This window comes from Sesamum indicum, linkage group LG9 (assembly GCF_026168435.1).
Source record: "Sesamum indicum cultivar Baizhima isolate 11 linkage group LG9, ASM2616843v1, whole genome shotgun sequence".
Taxonomy (NCBI): domain Eukaryota; kingdom Viridiplantae; phylum Streptophyta; class Magnoliopsida; order Lamiales; family Pedaliaceae; genus Sesamum; species Sesamum indicum.
The window spans coordinates 6,800,658-6,819,370 of record NC_142665.1 but is presented as its reverse complement, the minus strand read 5'-3'; the positions used below and the strand labels follow the sequence as shown (position 1 = coordinate 6,819,370).

Below are 18,713 nucleotides of genomic sequence, written 5' to 3'. Positions count from 1 at the left end.
CAGTGATACTGAATTTCTATAATTAATTACTAAACCACTCAAAATACTATACATCTAGGTTGGATCTACATTGGTAAAAAAAAAAAAAGGTGGAGATTAGAGCTCCAATATTTTAAAGTAGGTGAAAAGGGGCATGTCATGAAGATTTTGGAGATGGCCACCTAATCTTGGAAATGTGAATTTGTGATGTTTGGTTTTGGATGGTTCCTTAACCACCTCCACTTTTTTCCTTCAAAGGTGAAGATAATACAAGTAATTTGTAAGGTGTTTGGGGAGGACAACTTAGGAGTGTTTGGAAGTATGTGGAAGAATTTCTTGCAATTCCCACAATTAAGACTTTCACTACCCAACAAAAACACTTATGCCATATTGTTTGGCTTTTGTTGGTGCATGTTTGGAGCTTTGTGGACTTTCAAGAATATTAAAGACTTTAAGCCAGCCAGCCAGCCCGCCCTTGATTCCCTATCCACCTTATGTCATGACAAACATGGCACAAAATGTTATTTCAAATCTAGAGAGAGAGTCAATTTCGTGATGATCCTGCCAAACCAAGAAAAAGAAGCAAACAAGCATATTTGATCTTGTTCTTGATTCAACGTGTCTGAAAATGCAACTTTAAAGGGTTAAAATTCGTTTATAAGATTAACTTTTTTTTTCACTGATTTCAATAATCGTAGCTGATTAGTTTCGCATTTTCATGTCCTTATATGAACATATTAAACATTTTTCGATGTAACTTTTTTTTTGGGTATATTTTGTTTCAACGAGAAATCGATAATTGCTTATTTTAAATGGTTACACTCGGCCTTACCAATTTTACAAGTTAAATTCCAGACAACATCAAAATTCTTGAATAGATAGAGGTGAAGAAAAAATAGGGATGATGGAAGAGGGGTGGGAATGGTTTTAGTGAGGAATTTGCAATCCCCAAGTAATTCTTGAAGCTTGAAAAGACAAGGCTGTCATCGTCACTGTTTTCTTCCCCATCTGAGGAGATAAAGACAAGTGAGTAACCTAAGACAAAGAATGAATACAAATTTGAAGACAAGGGGCTCTTTAACTTTTTGTAGAGAGCAAAAAGTAAAGTACGAAATGGGCACTTGTTCACACAAATTCCATATTCCTTCAACAGGCAAAAGGACACCAAAAACAAGTTGCGACAACTAGTCCTCTTACACCATTGTCTGTAACGTAAACAAGTCATCCAACACTGACTACTAATCTTGTAACTCCCAGCCTTAAAATTGGACCAAACCCCACTCCACCTCTTTGTCTCTCTCCCTCTCTCTCTCTCTCTCCCTCTCCCTCTCTCTCTCTCTCTTGTCTGCAAGAAAATTTAGAGAAATCTTTTGTGTTCTTGGCTGGTTGTGGGGATTGGCTTTGGGATTTTTGTGGGTTTTGGATGAATTTAAAAACCCTGAAAGGTATTTAGAAATCTTGGCCTGTTTAGTGAGTTCTTAAATTCTTCCCAAGATTTTATCTTGATTTTGATGCTCATTTACTGCGTTTCTTGCACTAATTGTAGTGATTCTTGATGTGTGGCTTGGGGGTGCTTGATTTGGGATTGTTTTAATTATAGCTGATTTCTATCCGTCTTTAATTTTCAAGGGCAAGAAAACAACCCTTTTGCTATTGATTGGTAGAAATTTTTGTCTGGACAAATGTTTCAAGAAGATGGATCATCCTCTGTAACTTCGTCTCCCCTCCCAATGTTTCCCATGATGACTCTATCACCTGGTACCATGTCCCCATATCCATGGCTCAAGGAGCTAAAGCCTGAAGAGAGGGGATTGTACTTGATCCATCTCTTAGTCAATTGTGCAAACCATGTAGCATCAGGGAGTCTTGAAAATGCAAACATAGCCCTTGATCAGATCTCCCACCTCGCCTCGCCCCAAGGCGATACTATGCAGCGTATCGCCTCGTATTTCTCCGAGGCTCTTGCTGACAGGGTTCTTAGAGCCTGGCCTGGTGTGTATAAGGCCTTTCATTCTACCAGAATCCCTGTTGTTGCTGAAGAAATCCTTGCCAAGAAGATGTTTTTCGAGTTTTGCCCCTTTATGAAGGTGGCTTTTGTGATTAGTAATCAAGCCATTGTCGAGTCGATGGAAGGAGAGAAGATGGTTCATGTTATCGACTTAAATGCGACTGAGCCGGCACAATGGTGTGCACTCATCCGCGACTTGAGTGCTCGGCCCGAAGGTCCGCCTCATTTGAGAATTACGGGTGTTCATCAACGGAAGGAGGTGTTGGAGCAAATGGCTCACATATTGACTGAAGAAGCAGAAAACTTGGACTTGCCATTTCAGTTCAACCCTGTTGTGAGCAAGTTAGAGAATCTTGATATTGAAAAGTTGCGGGTTAAGACAGGGGAGGCTCTAGCTATTAGCTCGATTATGCAGCTGCATACTCTTTTAGCTTCGGAAGACGATCTACGGAAGAAGTCTCCATCGACGCCTATGAACAACGGCATTGGTGTTAACTTGCAAAGGGTTGCACATATGAATCAAAGTACCTTAAGGGAATTGCTTGAGAAGGATACAGTTAACGGTTATAGTCCGAGCACCGACTCAGCTTCATCGTCACCGATGTCGTCGATTCACTCACCAAACATCGATAGCTTTCTTAATGCGTTATGGGGTTTGTCTCCCAAGGTTATGGTGGTGACGGAACAAGACTCCGACCACAATGCCAAGAACTTGATGGAGAGGTTGTCGGAGTCGTTGTACTTCTATGCTGCATTATTTGATTGTTTGGAGTCGGCTTTGCCTAGAGGGTCTTTAGAGAGGTTGAAGATGGAGAAGATGATACTAGGGGAGGAGATCAAGAACATCATCGCTTGTGAAGGAGTGGAGAGGAGAGAACGGCATGAGAAGCTCGAGAAGTGGATCCAAAGACTAGAGTTGGCCGGTTTCGCAAATGTTCCGCTGAGCTACTACGCCATGTTGCAGGCGAAACGATTGCTGCAGAGCTATAACTGTGACGGCTATAGGATCAAAGAGGAGAATGGGTGTGTGGTGATTTGCTGGCAAGATCGACCCCTTTACGCAGTGTCGGCTTGGAAATTTAGGAGGTGAAATCTCGGCTGTTTCATCTTCTTGATTTGTTAGTTTGTAGAGGAAACCTTGATCTTCTGAGGTGTAGAGATTGATAGCGATTCAGTGTTTGAGTTCTAAGCTCTTTTGTAGAATTATGTTGAATCTTTGTTAAGTTTAATGTTTGTAAATGTAGCTCAATTCAACAGTTCATGTCTTGGCATCTCTCTGTCTTTCCTATGTAGTTAGACTTTGTTGGTCGTTTCACATGTAAGAAGTTTTGGGTTTCTCAAGAACTGGTGTGGTTTGCATGGTGTTTGTTTTTTCTTAAGGATGTATTGGAGTGGAATAGACAAAACAAGTATCAATAACGGCAATAATATGATTGATTTGATCCGATAAAATTTAATTATCCAGTTACCTAAGTCTAAATAGACAAAATTCGGTTCATCATCTCATAACTTAAAACATTTTCCTCTCATCCTATCCCAGCTCAAGAACAGACATTACGTAACAGTCAAACCCATCCTTCCCAAAAAACAATACAAAGAATTTTCAAATATTCGTCCCATTCACCAATATATCTATATTAAAAAAAAAAGAAAGGTCCTCTACATTTACAAGTAACGATTAATAAATTGTCGTACCAATTTTTTAATATGATAGATAATTTTTAAATATTTTTTCTAATTTTTTGGTATCATGTTGAAATTCGATCTGATTGACAATATGATTTTTAAATCAAAAGTTTGTGTTTGTAGATAATATTTACGCGTGCTAATTTGGGCTCTTGTCCTTAATGAATACTATTGGGCTGAAATTTCGAGTTTTGGGCTACTGAAAACTTCCGGATATTGCGTTGACAAAAGGTAGGGTCGTTCAATAAAATGAGTAGGCCGCCCCAATCGATAGTCCAATTCAAATTGCAAAATTGTAATTAACGGGCTTAGACTAGTGGAAAAAAGGCTGTATTTTAATAATTAGATTTGATTTTATATTTATGTAGACCTCATAAACTGCATTAGATAATAATAATAAGAAGAAAAAGAATAATAAAATTGATGAACGTATTGTTGGTTGGGAGGGCTTGACACTCTCATATGCGGGGAGGGTGCAAATTATTAAATCTGTACTCACAGCTCTGAGTATTTACTGTGCTTCAGCATTCATACTATCAAAAGGGGTTATTAAGAACATTGAGAAGCGCCTGCGGTCTTTCTTATGGAAGGGAACGGGGAATAGTGGTTAGGCTAAATTGGCGTGGAAGGAGGTATGTAAACCACTGGTTGAGGGAGGACAAGGGCTGAGGGATATTAACACAATGAACCGTGCTCTCATGTGCAAAAAATTATGTGATGTTATCCGGTGTGATAGGACTTTTATTTGGGTTGATTGGCTATACCAGGGGCGACTACGTGATGCTTCAAAATGGACTATCCCCGATTATAGAGGCTCGTGGGGTTGGAAGAAAATGGTCCATTTGCAAACGTGGCTGCGACCAATGGTGGAATACCATATTGGAGATAGAGGAGATTTTTATCTCTGGAAGGACTCATGGCATCATCTCGGTCCTTTTATGGAGAGATTCCCGAGGGGGGCCGATCACACTTTGTCTTCATGAATCCATCAAACTTAGTTCTGTCATCCAGGGAGATCAGTGGCAGTGGCCTTTTATTACTGACATAAAGTACTTGGAGATTATTCACATGCTTCCATCGATTCATGGGGATAATGATCGAATTATTTGGAGATTTGCAGGTGGAATCCCTACGACCCGGACTCTATCCCAATTATTTGATCCACCAGGCCCGAAAGTAGGTTGGACTTTACTAATTTCGGGCGCTTTGAAGATACCTTGCCACATGTTTATCTTATGTCTTGCTATATTTGAGAAACTACCTACGACGGACAAACCATGGTTATCTCACTTAGTTAGATGTGTATTATGTGATGAGGATGAGGTGGAGACACACACACACACACACACCTATTCTTCCGATGTCGATACAGTCGCCGATGCCTCCACGCTATTAGACGAGTTGTACGCTTTACGTAGCCTAATAGAGATTAGATGATGGATGTCGAGTGGGCTGAGAGGAGGTGGAGGTGCAAACATATCGTCAATGTGGCGTATCGCGCATTACTGGGTGCCTGTATCTACCATATATGGACAGAGAGAAACCTTAGACGATTCGAGTATATTGAGCGGAACCCGAATATTGTAGTTAGCTTAATTGAGGAATACAAATCTCTGCAATTAGATTATCAAATGGAAAGACAACGGACATGTAAATATCATTAAATCATATCCAACAAAGTATCTTATATAAGTGTACGACTTTTTTTTTTTAAAAATATCCATCTGTAGTATAAAACGGATTTTCCAAACGAAAAAAAGTACAAACTCAAAAGTGTGCATTGCACATAAATAATTCGTGTAATAATAATAATAATAAAAGGGAAATTGAAAGGTAATACATTAGGCGACAAAGGACAGATTTTAATACTATTGTATTTAAATAATTGAAACTATCGTATTCAAAATATTCAGTATAATTACATTTATTCTTAAAAATAGTGTGTCTTAGAGAAAATATTTTGTTGCTCACATAAATTCGAGAAAATCATTGTTATAATAAGATCACTGTAATCCTTGTAAGAAAACAATTCTTTGAAATACATAGATGAGTTCAATTTTACATAACTGTTTTTGAAATATATAGATGATGTAAATTTTTTTATACATGCAGCATAGTTACATTAAAAAAAAATACAAGATGTAACTATTTTATAATAAAAAATCTGAATTGTAATTTAACATATATTCACTATTAATTTTCTCGATTTATACTTTAAAAGTATCTTCGAATAGTATTAAAATATTGTATCATAGTATCTTATATGAGTACACCTCATTTTAAAAGTATTAGTGCATCATAGAAAAAATATATTTTATAATTGAAAAATACTAATCGGAAAATATCTCAAGTAGAGAAAATATTCTATAAAGAAAAAATATAAGTAGAAATTTGTTGAATATAAATTAGTATTCGGACATATGTTTTTAATTTTGGGATACTTTTGAAATATCGAATATATATATATATATATATATATATATTTGAGAAGTATTCAATTATTGTATCTAGTATATATTTGATATAACTACAACTTCTTTTTGAAAATATATTAAAAAATATCAAAATATCGTAACTAAGTATTTGATAAGAGTATCCCTCTTTTTTGAAAAGTATTTTATAATTGAAAAAGATAAACTAAAAGGTATGCGTTGCATGTAAAAGTATTTTTGTAATAAAAAAGACAAACTGAAAGGTAATACGTCACGTGAAAAAAGCTAGAATTTGATACCATTGTATTCAAGTATTTGATATAGTTACGACTTCTTTTTATAATTGCAAAAAGACATACTGATAGGTAACATGTTAGGTGAAAAATGTCATAATTCGACACTATCATATTAAAAATATTCAGCAAATTACAATTCTTTTTTAAAAACAGTATGCCGCAAGAAAAATACTTTGTAATTGAAAAAGTACAAATTGAAAGGTGATATTTAGGTGGAAAATGTCAGAAAATGATATCATTGCGTCTAGGCATTCAGTACGAGTAGCAATTTACGCCTCTAGACAGGGGTAAATTGCATCATATTAAAAAATATAAAGGGATAAATTGTTATTTTTTATTAAAAGAAATAATTTACTCATTTATAATATCACATGGGGCTAAATTGTATTAAATCCCAACCGATTTATGAATGTTTTTCATTTGATGCTCACATAAATTGGAGGAAACCATTATTGTAATCACATTAGGATGAATATGACACTTACCTTAATTTACAACTTCTTTTTAAAAAATAGTATGTCATCGAAAGATATTTTGAAATTAAAAAAATACAAACTCAAAAGGTAATATATTGATAATATCATAAAGCGACCAATCATTAAATATTCAAATTCAAGTCCAAATAATGTCAGTCAAGAGATAAAAACGCCAGTCTATTCACTCTTCCACTCATAAATGCTGCTCCCATAAATATCAGGAAATCATCGTTGTAATAAAATTTTTATACGCACGACCTATTTATATTAATAAAATATAAGACCTGACTGTCGATTTTAGTTTCTAATAGAATATATGAATTGTAATTTTTCACCAGAAAATATACATTTTTAATGTTTTCTGTCTATATTTTAGAAGTATCAAAATATTATATTTGAGTATCCGATACGAGTGCACATAATTTGTAAAAGTATCAAGGCATAGGAGGAAAAACATTTTAGAATTGGAAAAAGACAAACTGAAAGGTGTGTGTCGTATATAAAATATTTATATCGAACAAAACAAATTGAAAGGTAATATGTTAGGTGAAAAGTATCAGAATCGATATTATCGATGTTCGACGTGTGTATGATTCTTTTTTGAAAAATAGTAGAGTGTAGACAAATTAAAAGGTAATACGTTAAATGAAAATTGTCAGAATATAACCAACCATTAAATATTCAAATTCAGATTCAGAAAATGCTAATTAAGAGATATGAATGCCAGCGGTACTCGTAAATACCGCTCACACAAATTCAAGAATACCATTCTTGTAAATTTAACATAAGAATTAGGGTAAATTACAAAAAGTCTCGTATGATTTGCTATAATTATAATTTTTTTTATTATTTAAAAAATTATAAATATTTATTTTAAAATTAGTGAATGTCTAATAAATATTCTTTCATAAAAGATCGTTATAGAAGAATATTTGTTAATATTCGTTGATTTTATAAAATTTTTTATAATTATTTAAATAATAAAAAATATTTATAATTATATCAAAATGGCATGACAACAATTTATAATATACCATAGGAATAAATGAAATCGGTGTGACTGTGAGTGTGAGGAGGTGAATATCCAAGGGCCAAAAGAGGAAATGTACCTGATCCGAAGATGCCTTTTATTTTCTTCACTGTTTCCAAACACTCCCCAGTCGCTATCTGAGCTGTACTTTCCTCTCCATGGGTTGTACTTCCAATTAAAAGGAAATCCGGACAGGGAATAAGTTTATTTCAAAATCTGTCTGTTTTGGCAGAATCCGATTCAGCAGTGTGTTGTACCTTCCGCCTAGGGAGTTGTGCGTAGAAACCCAGCGGACTGTCTGAGTGTGTGTGGTAGTGTGGCTGTCCCCACACTCTCACACTGTCAGCACCACCTAACTTTGTTCTTCCGTTCTAGAGAGAGAGAGAAACAGAGCCCCCCCCCGGTTCTCTCTCTACCTGGAACGGTTCTGTGTATCGGTTTCTTGCTGGTGTTTAATCTTTTATTTCTGATTTTCTTTTTTCTTTGTTTTCTTCAGGTATTGTTTGTGAAATTATTGGGAGTGGTGTGTGGGGAGAAGGGTGCAGAAGGAGTTTCAAGGGCCGGGGACATGCTATGGTTGGGTTCTGGTGTACGTACCTGCTGCTGGAAGGTTGAAGATCGTCTATGAAGACGGAGGTTCCGAGGAGTTGTGCTCGTCGGAAATCTATCGGCTGTTGGTGTCCGCTGACCCACCGCCTACGCAGCCGCTGGAGTCGTCTGTCGGAACGTCGGGACGCGCGCCTCAGGAACGATGCGGCATTGTTAATGAAGGTGAAGTTGATGACAGTTGCTTTCTTCCTGGTAGTTTGATGGATTATAGGGGAGAATTCTTCGGAATTGGATTAAATATGAATGAAGGAGTTGATTTAAATGATGATGGGCTAAACTGTATGAAATGTGATGGTGATGATATGGGTGAGTTGCAGGACTTGGATTTAAATGAAGGGGTGAATTTGGAGTTGCATGAGGGGTTAAATGATGATGGGCTAAACTGTATGAAATGTGATGGTGATGATTTGGGTGAGTTGCAGGACTTGGATTTAAATGAAGGCGTGAATTTGGAGTTGCATGAGGGGTTAAATGATGATGGGCTAAACTGTATGAAATGTGATGGTGATGATTTGGGTGAGTTGCAGGACTTGGATTTGAATGAAGGCGTGAATTTCGAGTTGCATGAGGGGTTATATTTGATTGAAGGATTATCGATGAGTGTTCGGGTGCAAAGAAGGAAATAATTGATGTGAATTTGGATGTTAGTGAACAGTTTGTGAATGTGGGTGGCGAGAGAGAAGGAAGATACTTCGATTTGAATTTAACGCTAACAGAGTATGAAGTTAACAACTTAGATGATTGTGAGGAGAATTTAGGAGCAAATGAAAGGATTTGTGATGAAGGAGACAAGCAGAGAGGGGTGGAGTTTTGTGATTGAAGTTTAGTGAATGCAGATGCTGAGAGGGGCAATGAGATTTTCTGTATGGAGAGTAGAGAAAAAAGCCCATCAGGGAACTGTGCCGCCGGAGTTGATTATGAAAATGCGGCTTCAGTAAGTGTGTCGAAAAAGAGAAGGGGAAGGAGAAAAAAGAGGTTTTGAATAATAAAACCGAATCAGACATACCAGAGCATATTAAAGTGGATGTTGAAATTGGAAATTTCAATTCAAGATTGGAAAATAGAGCAAACCCCCCCCTAAAAAATCCCAGTGATTCTGTGGCTGATTATGGTGATGGAGTTTCAGGAACTGCACCAAGGAGGAGGAGAGGAAGGAAGAGAAGAGAGTTATCCGATGATGATATTAACTTGGCTACACCGGAGATGGGATTGAGGAGAAGCATTCGATGGGCAAAAAAGGCTTCATTTTCAGCAGAGATCAGCAGGCAGGTATCCACCCCAGCCGATAGTGTTTTTTCTGACAAAAAGGTTACAAGGGCAGGTTCTGAAAAATACGAGGAACCTGTTCCGTCAGCCAAAAGAGGAGCTACCACCTTCTTCTGGCAGTCTGGATCTCAAAGGAGTTTCTGTGTTTGATTTTGTATCCGTTTACGCATTTGTAAGGTCGTCTAATGCTTTGCTGTTTTTAAGCCCTTTTGAGCTGGATGATTTTTTGTGACGTGTCAAATGTTAAGACTCCACGTCATTGTTTGGCTTTATTCACGTGTCCCTTTTAAAACACTACGGATACATTTGGAGTCTCTTTCCAACAAAGGTTCAGCCTCTGTGCCTGATTGTCTCAGGTATCAAGTCTGCTCTTACTTGTAAAGTTGCACATTTTTGCCAGTTTTTGCTACTTACTATTTTCCATGTTTAAATTCCAATTTAGGACTCTTAATTGGGATTTCGTGGACTTGATTACATGGCCCCTGTTTGTGGTTCAGTATCTGTTATATGGACAGTCCTCGACATATACCTGGTTTTGATCTGTATCAATTTGGACCTTTCCGGATGGCTACTGCAAAATGCCAGTATCAGCAAAAGTTGAGAGTTCAAGTCATCTTTGCGGTGATGTGATTGAAGTAGAAGCCTTCAGGTCAGAGCTAAACAGAAGAACATTGACAACAGAGCAGTATAAGGATTTGAATTGGAATATTAAATTAAATGATTCCAAAAGAAGAAAGGCTATGATGGATGTTGCTACTTCTTAGTTCTTGCATTATAGAAGGTGATATTGATTGCTGCCTGTTTAAGATGGACAGCAACTTGATATGCTGTGACGGTTGCTCTGCGGCATTCATTCAAGGTGTGCAGGGGTTTTGAGCAGCCTGCTGCCGTGGGGCGATTACTATTGTCCTGAATGTGCAATCGACAAGGATAAGTCTTGGGCCAACATAGGGAAGTCTATCAAGGAGCAGAACCATGGCCGGCTATATTATAGCAGCTGCAGTCACCTATTAGTCTAAGTTGTTCCTTATAAGGTTACCCAAGTTTCCTTTTCTAAATTACATTTATCTATTTTCTGAATATATGATTAGTAATTTAAAACCCACATAAGAAATCATTGCTAAGTTTGTTAGTAAACTTATCATTGCCCTTAGTTTATTTTCCTGATTTACAAGTCGTGGTGGCATAAGAAGAAAGCGGAAGGAAAATTTAATTCCTAGCATACATTGACTTAAACCTGTGATCTTTTTTGGGGAAAGGTAAATTGCATGAATAATAAAAAGGAGTAGAAAGATACAACAAGATGGTTAGGAAAGGTAAACCTGTGGAGCAGCTCGCTCTCCATGCATGTCTCTCTTATTATTCTGTTTTATTAACCATGTTGTTTTGTCTGTTGTCACTATCTAAGCTAATGAACAACTATATGCATACTACTAGAACACTGACATGGATATCAACATTCTATTTATATTATCCATGTCTCTAAGTTACATTTTACTTGGATTATGACCCGCCTTTGTACAATATCAAACTCTGGACGACAACAATTTATGGATTGTGGTCTTCAGGGGAAAGTGTACAATGAATAACTGTCCACTCAGACATGCTATTTCCCTCCACGAATAGAAAGAGAAATGTGGACAGATGAGACTGTAGCAATCTGCGTTATACATAATGAAAACAGATGTCATGAATATTTTCATATGCGCAGATTAGGGAGCTTGATGCTAACATCAAATGGGATGATATTGGGAACGCTAACCTGCTTTCCGAGGTGGACAAGCATTCCAAATTATCCATCAGGTCATTTAAAAAGGTTATAATTCATGCAAAATACTATGAAGGAGAAGTAGCCAGGTACCTTCTAGATTTTGAGAAGAAAAGACTTATCCCCGTTATAGTCATGAAACATGGTTCCATGCTTGAAGATTCCACAAGCAAGATAGATAAATATTGGCTGGACGAGTATCATGTTTGATTGCATCTCCTGAAAGTGTTTGAAGAGAAAGAACTGCTCGTCAGTCCAATGAGATTAGTTTCTGGAAAACCTCATGATAGCAGCAGAGTGTTGAAGAAGTCGGTCAAGAGAAAGGGGTTTGAGTACCTTTTCCTCAAGAGCAGATAGATCAGATAGTTACAAATGCGGGCCCTGTAAGAAAGAAATTCTCATCAGGTATTAGGGCTTTTAATTGTTGACGGCATATTTTTGTCATGAAAATAGGCAAATCTTATTATTAAAGAATAAAGATTCTAGAGAATCAGATGGCAGCTTTTTTCCACAAGTCATGGCTGAATCAATGAATGTAATGCATCATACTTCCAGAAAAGATCTGTAATGGATCCATGAGATGAAAATTATACTGAGTTCTTTTATGCAATGCACCAATATTCCCTTGATTGAAAATGATTATTGATTTGGATGGATGCTAAAACTCTGTGGGCCTTTTATTTCTACTTGTATGGTCTTGGAAAACATGGTTGCCTAACATGTTTTGTTTTCAATTCTGAATCTTTCTTTGGCAGCTAAATCATTGTCAATGATCATCTTATTTCTGTTGGTTTTGCAGGGAAGCAGTGAGCTGCCAAGGTAAAATGCCCTTAGTTCCTGAGGTTTCTTCTGGTGGTTTTGCACCCTCTTTGGGAATTGAGTGCCTTTGGGTGTTGATTATTATTTGTGCAAATCAAAAGTATTATCCCACTTAGAAAAGTAATGCAACTCCAGCAACTCCCAGTCCAACCATTACCTTTGAGGGAAAATGTGGAAAGATACTGAAATCTTTTACTCCTGCAAATCTCATCTAAATTTTGCTCCATCTTAAATGGGCATTTCAAATTGGGATGGAGGGGATATATTTTATTTGTCACTTGTTTAACTTTCAATAACAAATAATTGCCACATTGGCGTGTTTTGTCTTTTCCTGCCTTTGTCATGGCGGGAGGTCGAGAAACTGATTTAACTTGCCAGAAGTTGTCCTATTAATCCATTCCAAGATGCTGATAGAGCTCAGTTATGTAAAGTAGAGTTCCAAACCCGCCCACTCTATAGCTTTTCTGATGCTACCAGGAAAGTTTAATCCATGGCTCACTTATACCAAGTTTGCCAAAGTGAGTCGTCCGACCAATCCATTTTCATAAATTTGTGATTTGTGCTAATTCAGGCTACAAAAGATCATTAAACTCCTGTGCAATCACTTCATTGCATAATCCATACCCCTCTCGTTCTTAAATGAATAAAATAGAAGTGAAGAACTTCATGGTTGAAGATTGATATTCTGCCAATCACCATTCTACCTGCCATTGCCAAAATACCCTGTATGATCCTCTAACCATCAGTAGCTTTTTCTCCACTATACTACTAGGCTACTAGCCTTTCCTTCTCTCATCCCCTTCTACCACCATCCACTCATCTCCACCATCGTGCAGCCGCTATCAAGCCCTCCCACCACTCCGTTTGCATTGTTTTGTAATCACTGTAAACTATCTATACTTCAACAGGCACCACAATGTAGAGACTCTCAAAATTATGGACTTTGCTCTCTCTGTATCTCTCTCTCCACACACACACACACACATCGATAGGTTGATATTGTGCATGTGTTTGTGTACTCGTGCATGGTTGTGAATATACAACTTTTTTGTTCAACCACCTTTTATGTATGAAAGTCTGTTTGTGTAACTGATTTGGTTATACCTTAATTCTGGCAGTTACTGAAGTGGTAAAAGTACACGGAACATACGATGATTGTATGTTAAAATTTGATCACCATTATCATAATTATTACTCACTTGCAGCAGCATCCTCCTGAGCTAACTTCTTATGTGTTGCTTACTTTCTTTGAAGATGCTATCAAACTCAGGTCAAAATTTACAATAAGCATCAGGCTGTTCTGGTTAGGTGATTCATGGATTGGATTGGACGTCATTTTGGTTATGTTTAACATTTTATACTTAAATAAAGATATTCTTTATTTTGGTAAATGTAAATTTCATTAACTAAAGCGATAAGGTATAAAAGATACAAGAAGACATAACTTCCTCTAGTCTAGCCCGTAAGCAACATGACCCCCAGACACGGCCTTGTCTGGGCAACTCGGCGCACAACTAAGTCCAGGCTATTTTCCGTAGCCTATAGAATATGGAGGTCTGCAAGTTTTGCTGCAATTCATCGCTCATGATTTTCAGCTTAACCTGTTCTAGAATTTGCAGAGCTAATCTATCAGGCCCTAAAGATGTGCATTGGAAGCGTCTTATTCATTTCTATCCAAATGTGTTAGACCGTGGATGCTAACACTGGTTTAGATGCTACATTGATAGTGTGTTTGCTTCTCCACCTCCTGCTAGCCCATTCAATTCCCTGCTGCCACTGAAACCTTAAAATAAATAATTGGATATATTCTTTTCCTCTTAATGTCAAACTTGTCAATCACTTTCGATTTTGTCATATCATGCTTTGTTACTAGAGGTAGGGATGCTATTAAAGATCGAGAACCTCATCTCCCAATTTCCCTTCATGGAAACTCATTTGAAACTTGAATCAATCTTCAGGCTTCTTCTTCTGCTGGATCTATTACTGCTGAGTGTATCTATACATGCCATAAATGTGAGATTGGATGTTTGTGAAAACTGATGCAAGCAAGGGAAAAGCTAAGTTGCCAAAATGTAAGAAGGCAGTAGAAGCACTAAAGCCATTATGCTCTGAGAACAGTAAAAAAACCAGGGAAAGACTAACAACAAGTGCTTTATAAAAAGAAGAGAGTTCCTCTGGTGGTACCACTGCGACTTTCTGCTAGTATTGCCGAGCACAGTTCAAAGGTGTCTTTCCAGAGTAGGAAGGTAAAAAAACAGAAGAGAGGAAGGCAAGCTAAAACAAAGAAGGATAAGTTGAAGATGTTGAACAGTTGTAGATGGTAGAAGAAGTGTCCTGTTAATAGTAGTTATTGGTTGAATGGTCTACAGTTGACAAGCAGGAAGAATGATGAAAGATTGATGCAATTTAGGAGTAAAATACTTCTAGTGCTTTCTGGAGACTGGACTTCCATCAGTGAAGCCGAGATGTAGTCTCTGCGGTTAACTGTAATACACTTCTAAGCTGCATAATGTGACTTATGAAATTTGTTGAGGTAATAATCTGTGACCTAAATTTTTACCTACATGATCCTGCCTCCCCCTATATGCTCCTTCCTGGAATTTACTATTGCAAGAACTATTTTGAAGTATGCACCTGAACTTGTAGCTGCCAGTTCTCTAAATGACTTCTATGTGTACATGATGGCCCTGTAATAAATGATAACTCTGAAATAAGTTTTACTTTATAAGGAAGAAGTGTTTTCATCAGTGGAATATGATTCTCTTTTTCGTTTAAGTCTTAAATTCATTCCTAGCTTCGTCATATTACCAGAATTCGCAGTTTGGATTCAGCGAGATGCATTGGTTCTTACAACAGATAAAATAGAAAGAATCATTGGCTTCAAGTGCCACAACTGTCTCAATAAGAGGCCTCTTCTCTGCCCACATCATTGTCCAACTGGATGCAACAAGGTTGAACTCGTTTCAGAAAATAACTCGGACTGAATGCAATGTGGAAGTTTCTAATGGTTTGCCTCACCCAGATGACAGAACTAAGGTAGAAAAACTGATCAAATAATGAATCAAAAGGTATTTGGCTGTTAATATCGAGCAGCAGTCATCAGGACCCACACTTTAGTCAAACCAAAAATACAGACCTGGGATTCAACAAGAAGATTTTTCTGGTGAATGATTCTGTTGAACTGGGAGGAATCAAGGGATAGGTGTTAAAGTCTTTTGAAATTGAATCTGCAATTTCCAAGCCTGAACATGGTAGATGAAGAAGTTGAATTTTTATTGTTGATGCATAACCTTGTGACAGAACAATACAGCTTTCTGGAGTCTGTGGCAAATAGAGCTCTTTCTGATTCATCTTAGTTATCCCCAATTTTGGTGTCAGGTGATATGCTCTATAGCATGAGAGGAAAACGTAGAACTAAGTTGTAAAATTTTAATTTCCCTTTGCAAGACTTTGTGCCAATACTATAGATGTCAAAACCATTTGTAAACTTGAAAATCAGTTGGAATTAAAAAGCTTTTTAAGATTTTCATCACTGTAGAGCAAATAAAGAGTTGATACATGGCTTTTATTTCCTTCAGTAAAGAATATCATGTGCTGATTAAGTATTTGCCATATTAGATTTTGTTTTTTCTTGTGGAATGTAAATATCTTTATCTTCTACATAAGGCGTTTGCTTCATGGTATGTTGATCTTCTGTTACTGGCAAACATTCCTGAAAGGGATGGAATTTTTGGTTGCATGTCTTCTAGATCATCTCAAGAACAATATGTTTCTTTTTTCTGGCTCCAAATTGATTGAATGGCTTATTTGTTCCAATTCAATGAATTGACTCTGTAAGGACCGGAAGCTTAGAGGGATCTGCTTCTGTGGCTATCGGTTACTAGTTGGAACAAAACATGTCTTGATTTCCTTTGTTATTTGATGGTTGTAACTTGTACCTCAAGTTGGAACTTGAAATATGTTGGCATGTCTTGAAGTGTTAATATATTAGTGATTTCTGAAGCACATTAAAGAGGTTGCTTTCAAAACAATTATGCATTGCATGCAAACCAATGGCTTTGGAATTGGTAACAACTTAAATAGATCAGCTAGACACAGTGGTTTGAGTATGATCCCTTGAAATTGAAAAGAACTTAAATGAATCAGCTACACAAATTGTCACCTTTGGTATTTAACTTTGTAAACTGAGATTGACTTGTTAAGTACTATTTCATTATTAACTGGTATTTTGATGTCATCTCCAGCAATTCCTGGCATGTAACTTGGTAAAATTCAAGTATTGCTGGAAACTTGAAAGCAGAAATTGGGGAGACTGAAGCACCAGTTGCAGTTGGTTAAAGCCAATCCTGCATCTGGCCCTTGTTTTATTGCAGAAAGGTTTGTTTTTATTTTCCAGATAAACCTGCTTATCATCATTTTAAATATAGGCGGTGATGTTTTGGGGAGAACCTAACTCCATTTGTATAAGAAACCCAACTGTGATACTCTCAGAAACTTTCCTGGAGAGAAAATGTTTGGTTATTACATAGTTGTGATTTGCTCTCTTCTCAGTAGCTGGTATCCCTTCTTTTCTTACATTTTTTTCAGCAGTAACAAATATAAAATTTGTCCTCAGGGATCTTGGGCTTCTGAGTAGGTGGTTAGATAATAAGTTTGTGTTGGAATTGTAGAAAATGGATGGCAGGATTAAACCAAAAAAAGGAAAGAAAGAAAAAATGGGCAAGGAAATAGCTACATTAAAAGAATGTGGTGAAAACAAATGACAGGAGCATCTAGTATCTCCTGCTTTGTCTGGAATAAGGACAAGACTGCTTTACAAGCTTAAGAACTCTGGTATAAATCAGTAATGTTTCGTACACTTTGGTGGATCTAATTGCAGCAGTATAACCTAAAGATCTTCTGTGATTTTCTAAGTAATTCTCTGTGTTATTTTTGTTTCTGTGAGATATGCTATATTTAAGTAAAAAGTTGGTTAGTAAGTGACATGATCTCGTTTACATCTGTTGATAAAATCAGATCATCAGGATAGAGAATAGCAAAAGAAAAATACAGAAACAAGTAAGATACATGATTGAAACCATGCCAGAGCTTATCTTGAACTGTAACTGCTACATGTTGGACTACGGATGCTAGTTTCCTGTGTATATTGACTACATTACGTCTTTTGTGCATTTGTCTTCACATCTAATTGAACTTTTACATACATTCAGTTTTATCACTCTTTTAATGTTGTGCAGAGTGCTCAAAGCACATCGCCAGCTTTTTTCAGACATGACATGAATCAAAGGGTGAAAAATACTGGTATGATTCAAAGCATCCTAGACATCCCATGTTTATTGTTAACTGAGCGTATTATCTGAAGAAATGTTCAGTAGTCAAATAAATTATGTTGCAGGAATGTTGGTTCCGCTGTACGAATTAGCTGCACGTGCTCATTATTGAGTACATGGATGCTCGCGTCAAATCTCATACTGCTTTTTGCTGTACCAGTTCTGGTAACCATTTCTATCCTGTTAGCAAGCAACTGTGTTATTTGCTCCAACTTTCTTTTACATTGTGAACTTAAAAATTGGAGTTCCAAGTGACACCTATCTTGCCTTTACTGTTTTCCAGGATAGCATCTCAGAGATGTGCAATGTCGGAGAAATTTGATACAGATTGTTACACCGCACGGGCAGGCTACAAGCACTGTGGCTGTGAGTAGGAGCAGTAGGTTTACCTTCAGATAGAAACAGCGATCGAGTTAACCATTGCCAAACTCAACAAGGTGGTAGAGAAAGAAAGCCATTTTTTTGGAAGCCATTGAATTTCAACATCTAGCGCTGTTTTAAACACGCACGACATCAGTTGTAGGTAAACACAGAAGGATAAGAAACATGCAAATGATTTTTCCTTTTGTGCCAAATCAATCGAGCTTGTGCTGAAAGTCAGGTTTGGATTGAAACCGAATTTGGGATTGAGCTATCTAACTTCTTGATAAATTATAAATATTATGTATGCTAATATGTAAAAAGATAAATATAAAATATCGATTTATAGTTGTCGTTTTATAGACATAAATAACACAGTAATTTGCTCAATAGGTCGGGAACATGTGATTGTCCCTCAATCTTCTTCAATAACAAATAGCCCGTTTTGCCCTTCGGTGGGTTTCTTACTCCGAATTCTTGATAGACATAAATTATGTTTCGACTCAATAAACTTCCGTTATCAATTTAATTTTAATATTTTCAAGTGTTTTAAAAATTATTTCTTAATGTTATTTATTAATTCCAATCTCTCTTATTACTTACACCATGAAGAATTTAGGCTTGATTCAGCCCTATTTTCACACTAGTATAAAT

At 36.8% G+C, this 18,713-nt stretch overlaps 1 protein-coding gene and 1 long non-coding RNA gene across 9 annotated transcripts; both read left to right on the top strand.

The window, feature by feature from the left end:
• Positions 1 to 1,153: 1,153 nt before the first annotated feature.
• On the top strand, positions 1,154 to 3,346 carry LOC105170920 (scarecrow-like protein 3). The gene is made up of 2 exons (XM_011091852.3): positions 1,154 to 1,424; positions 1,609 to 3,346. The coding sequence occupies exon 2, from the start codon at positions 1,662 to 1,664 to the stop codon at positions 3,075 to 3,077; it is 1,416 nt and encodes a 471-aa protein (XP_011090154.1). The 5' UTR covers positions 1,154 to 1,424; positions 1,609 to 1,661; the 3' UTR covers positions 3,078 to 3,346.
• A 4,662-nt stretch (positions 3,347 to 8,008) lies between these two features.
• On the top strand, positions 8,009 to 18,449 carry LOC105170919 (uncharacterized). 8 transcript variants are annotated; one of them, XR_016067304.1, is made up of 10 exons: positions 8,009 to 10,138; positions 10,225 to 10,816; positions 11,494 to 11,955; positions 12,350 to 12,369; positions 14,328 to 14,902; positions 15,181 to 15,747; positions 16,614 to 16,746; positions 17,607 to 17,670; positions 17,765 to 17,864; positions 17,983 to 18,449. It is a non-coding gene; the product is annotated as an uncharacterized LOC105170919 (long non-coding RNA). The 8 variants fall into 8 exon arrangements; XR_848524.3 differs by having other exon boundaries at positions 8,013 to 10,138; positions 15,181 to 15,405; XR_016067305.1 differs by lacking the exon at positions 15,181 to 15,747 and having other exon boundaries at positions 8,023 to 8,310; positions 8,404 to 10,138.
• Positions 18,450 to 18,713: the final 264 nt, after the last annotated feature.

Bases quoted from the DNA above. Each gene is read 5' to 3' on its own strand.
- LOC105170920 (XM_011091852.3), top strand. From the start codon at position 1,662: ATGTTTCAAGAAGATGGATCATCCTCTGTAACTTCGTCTCCCCTCCCA.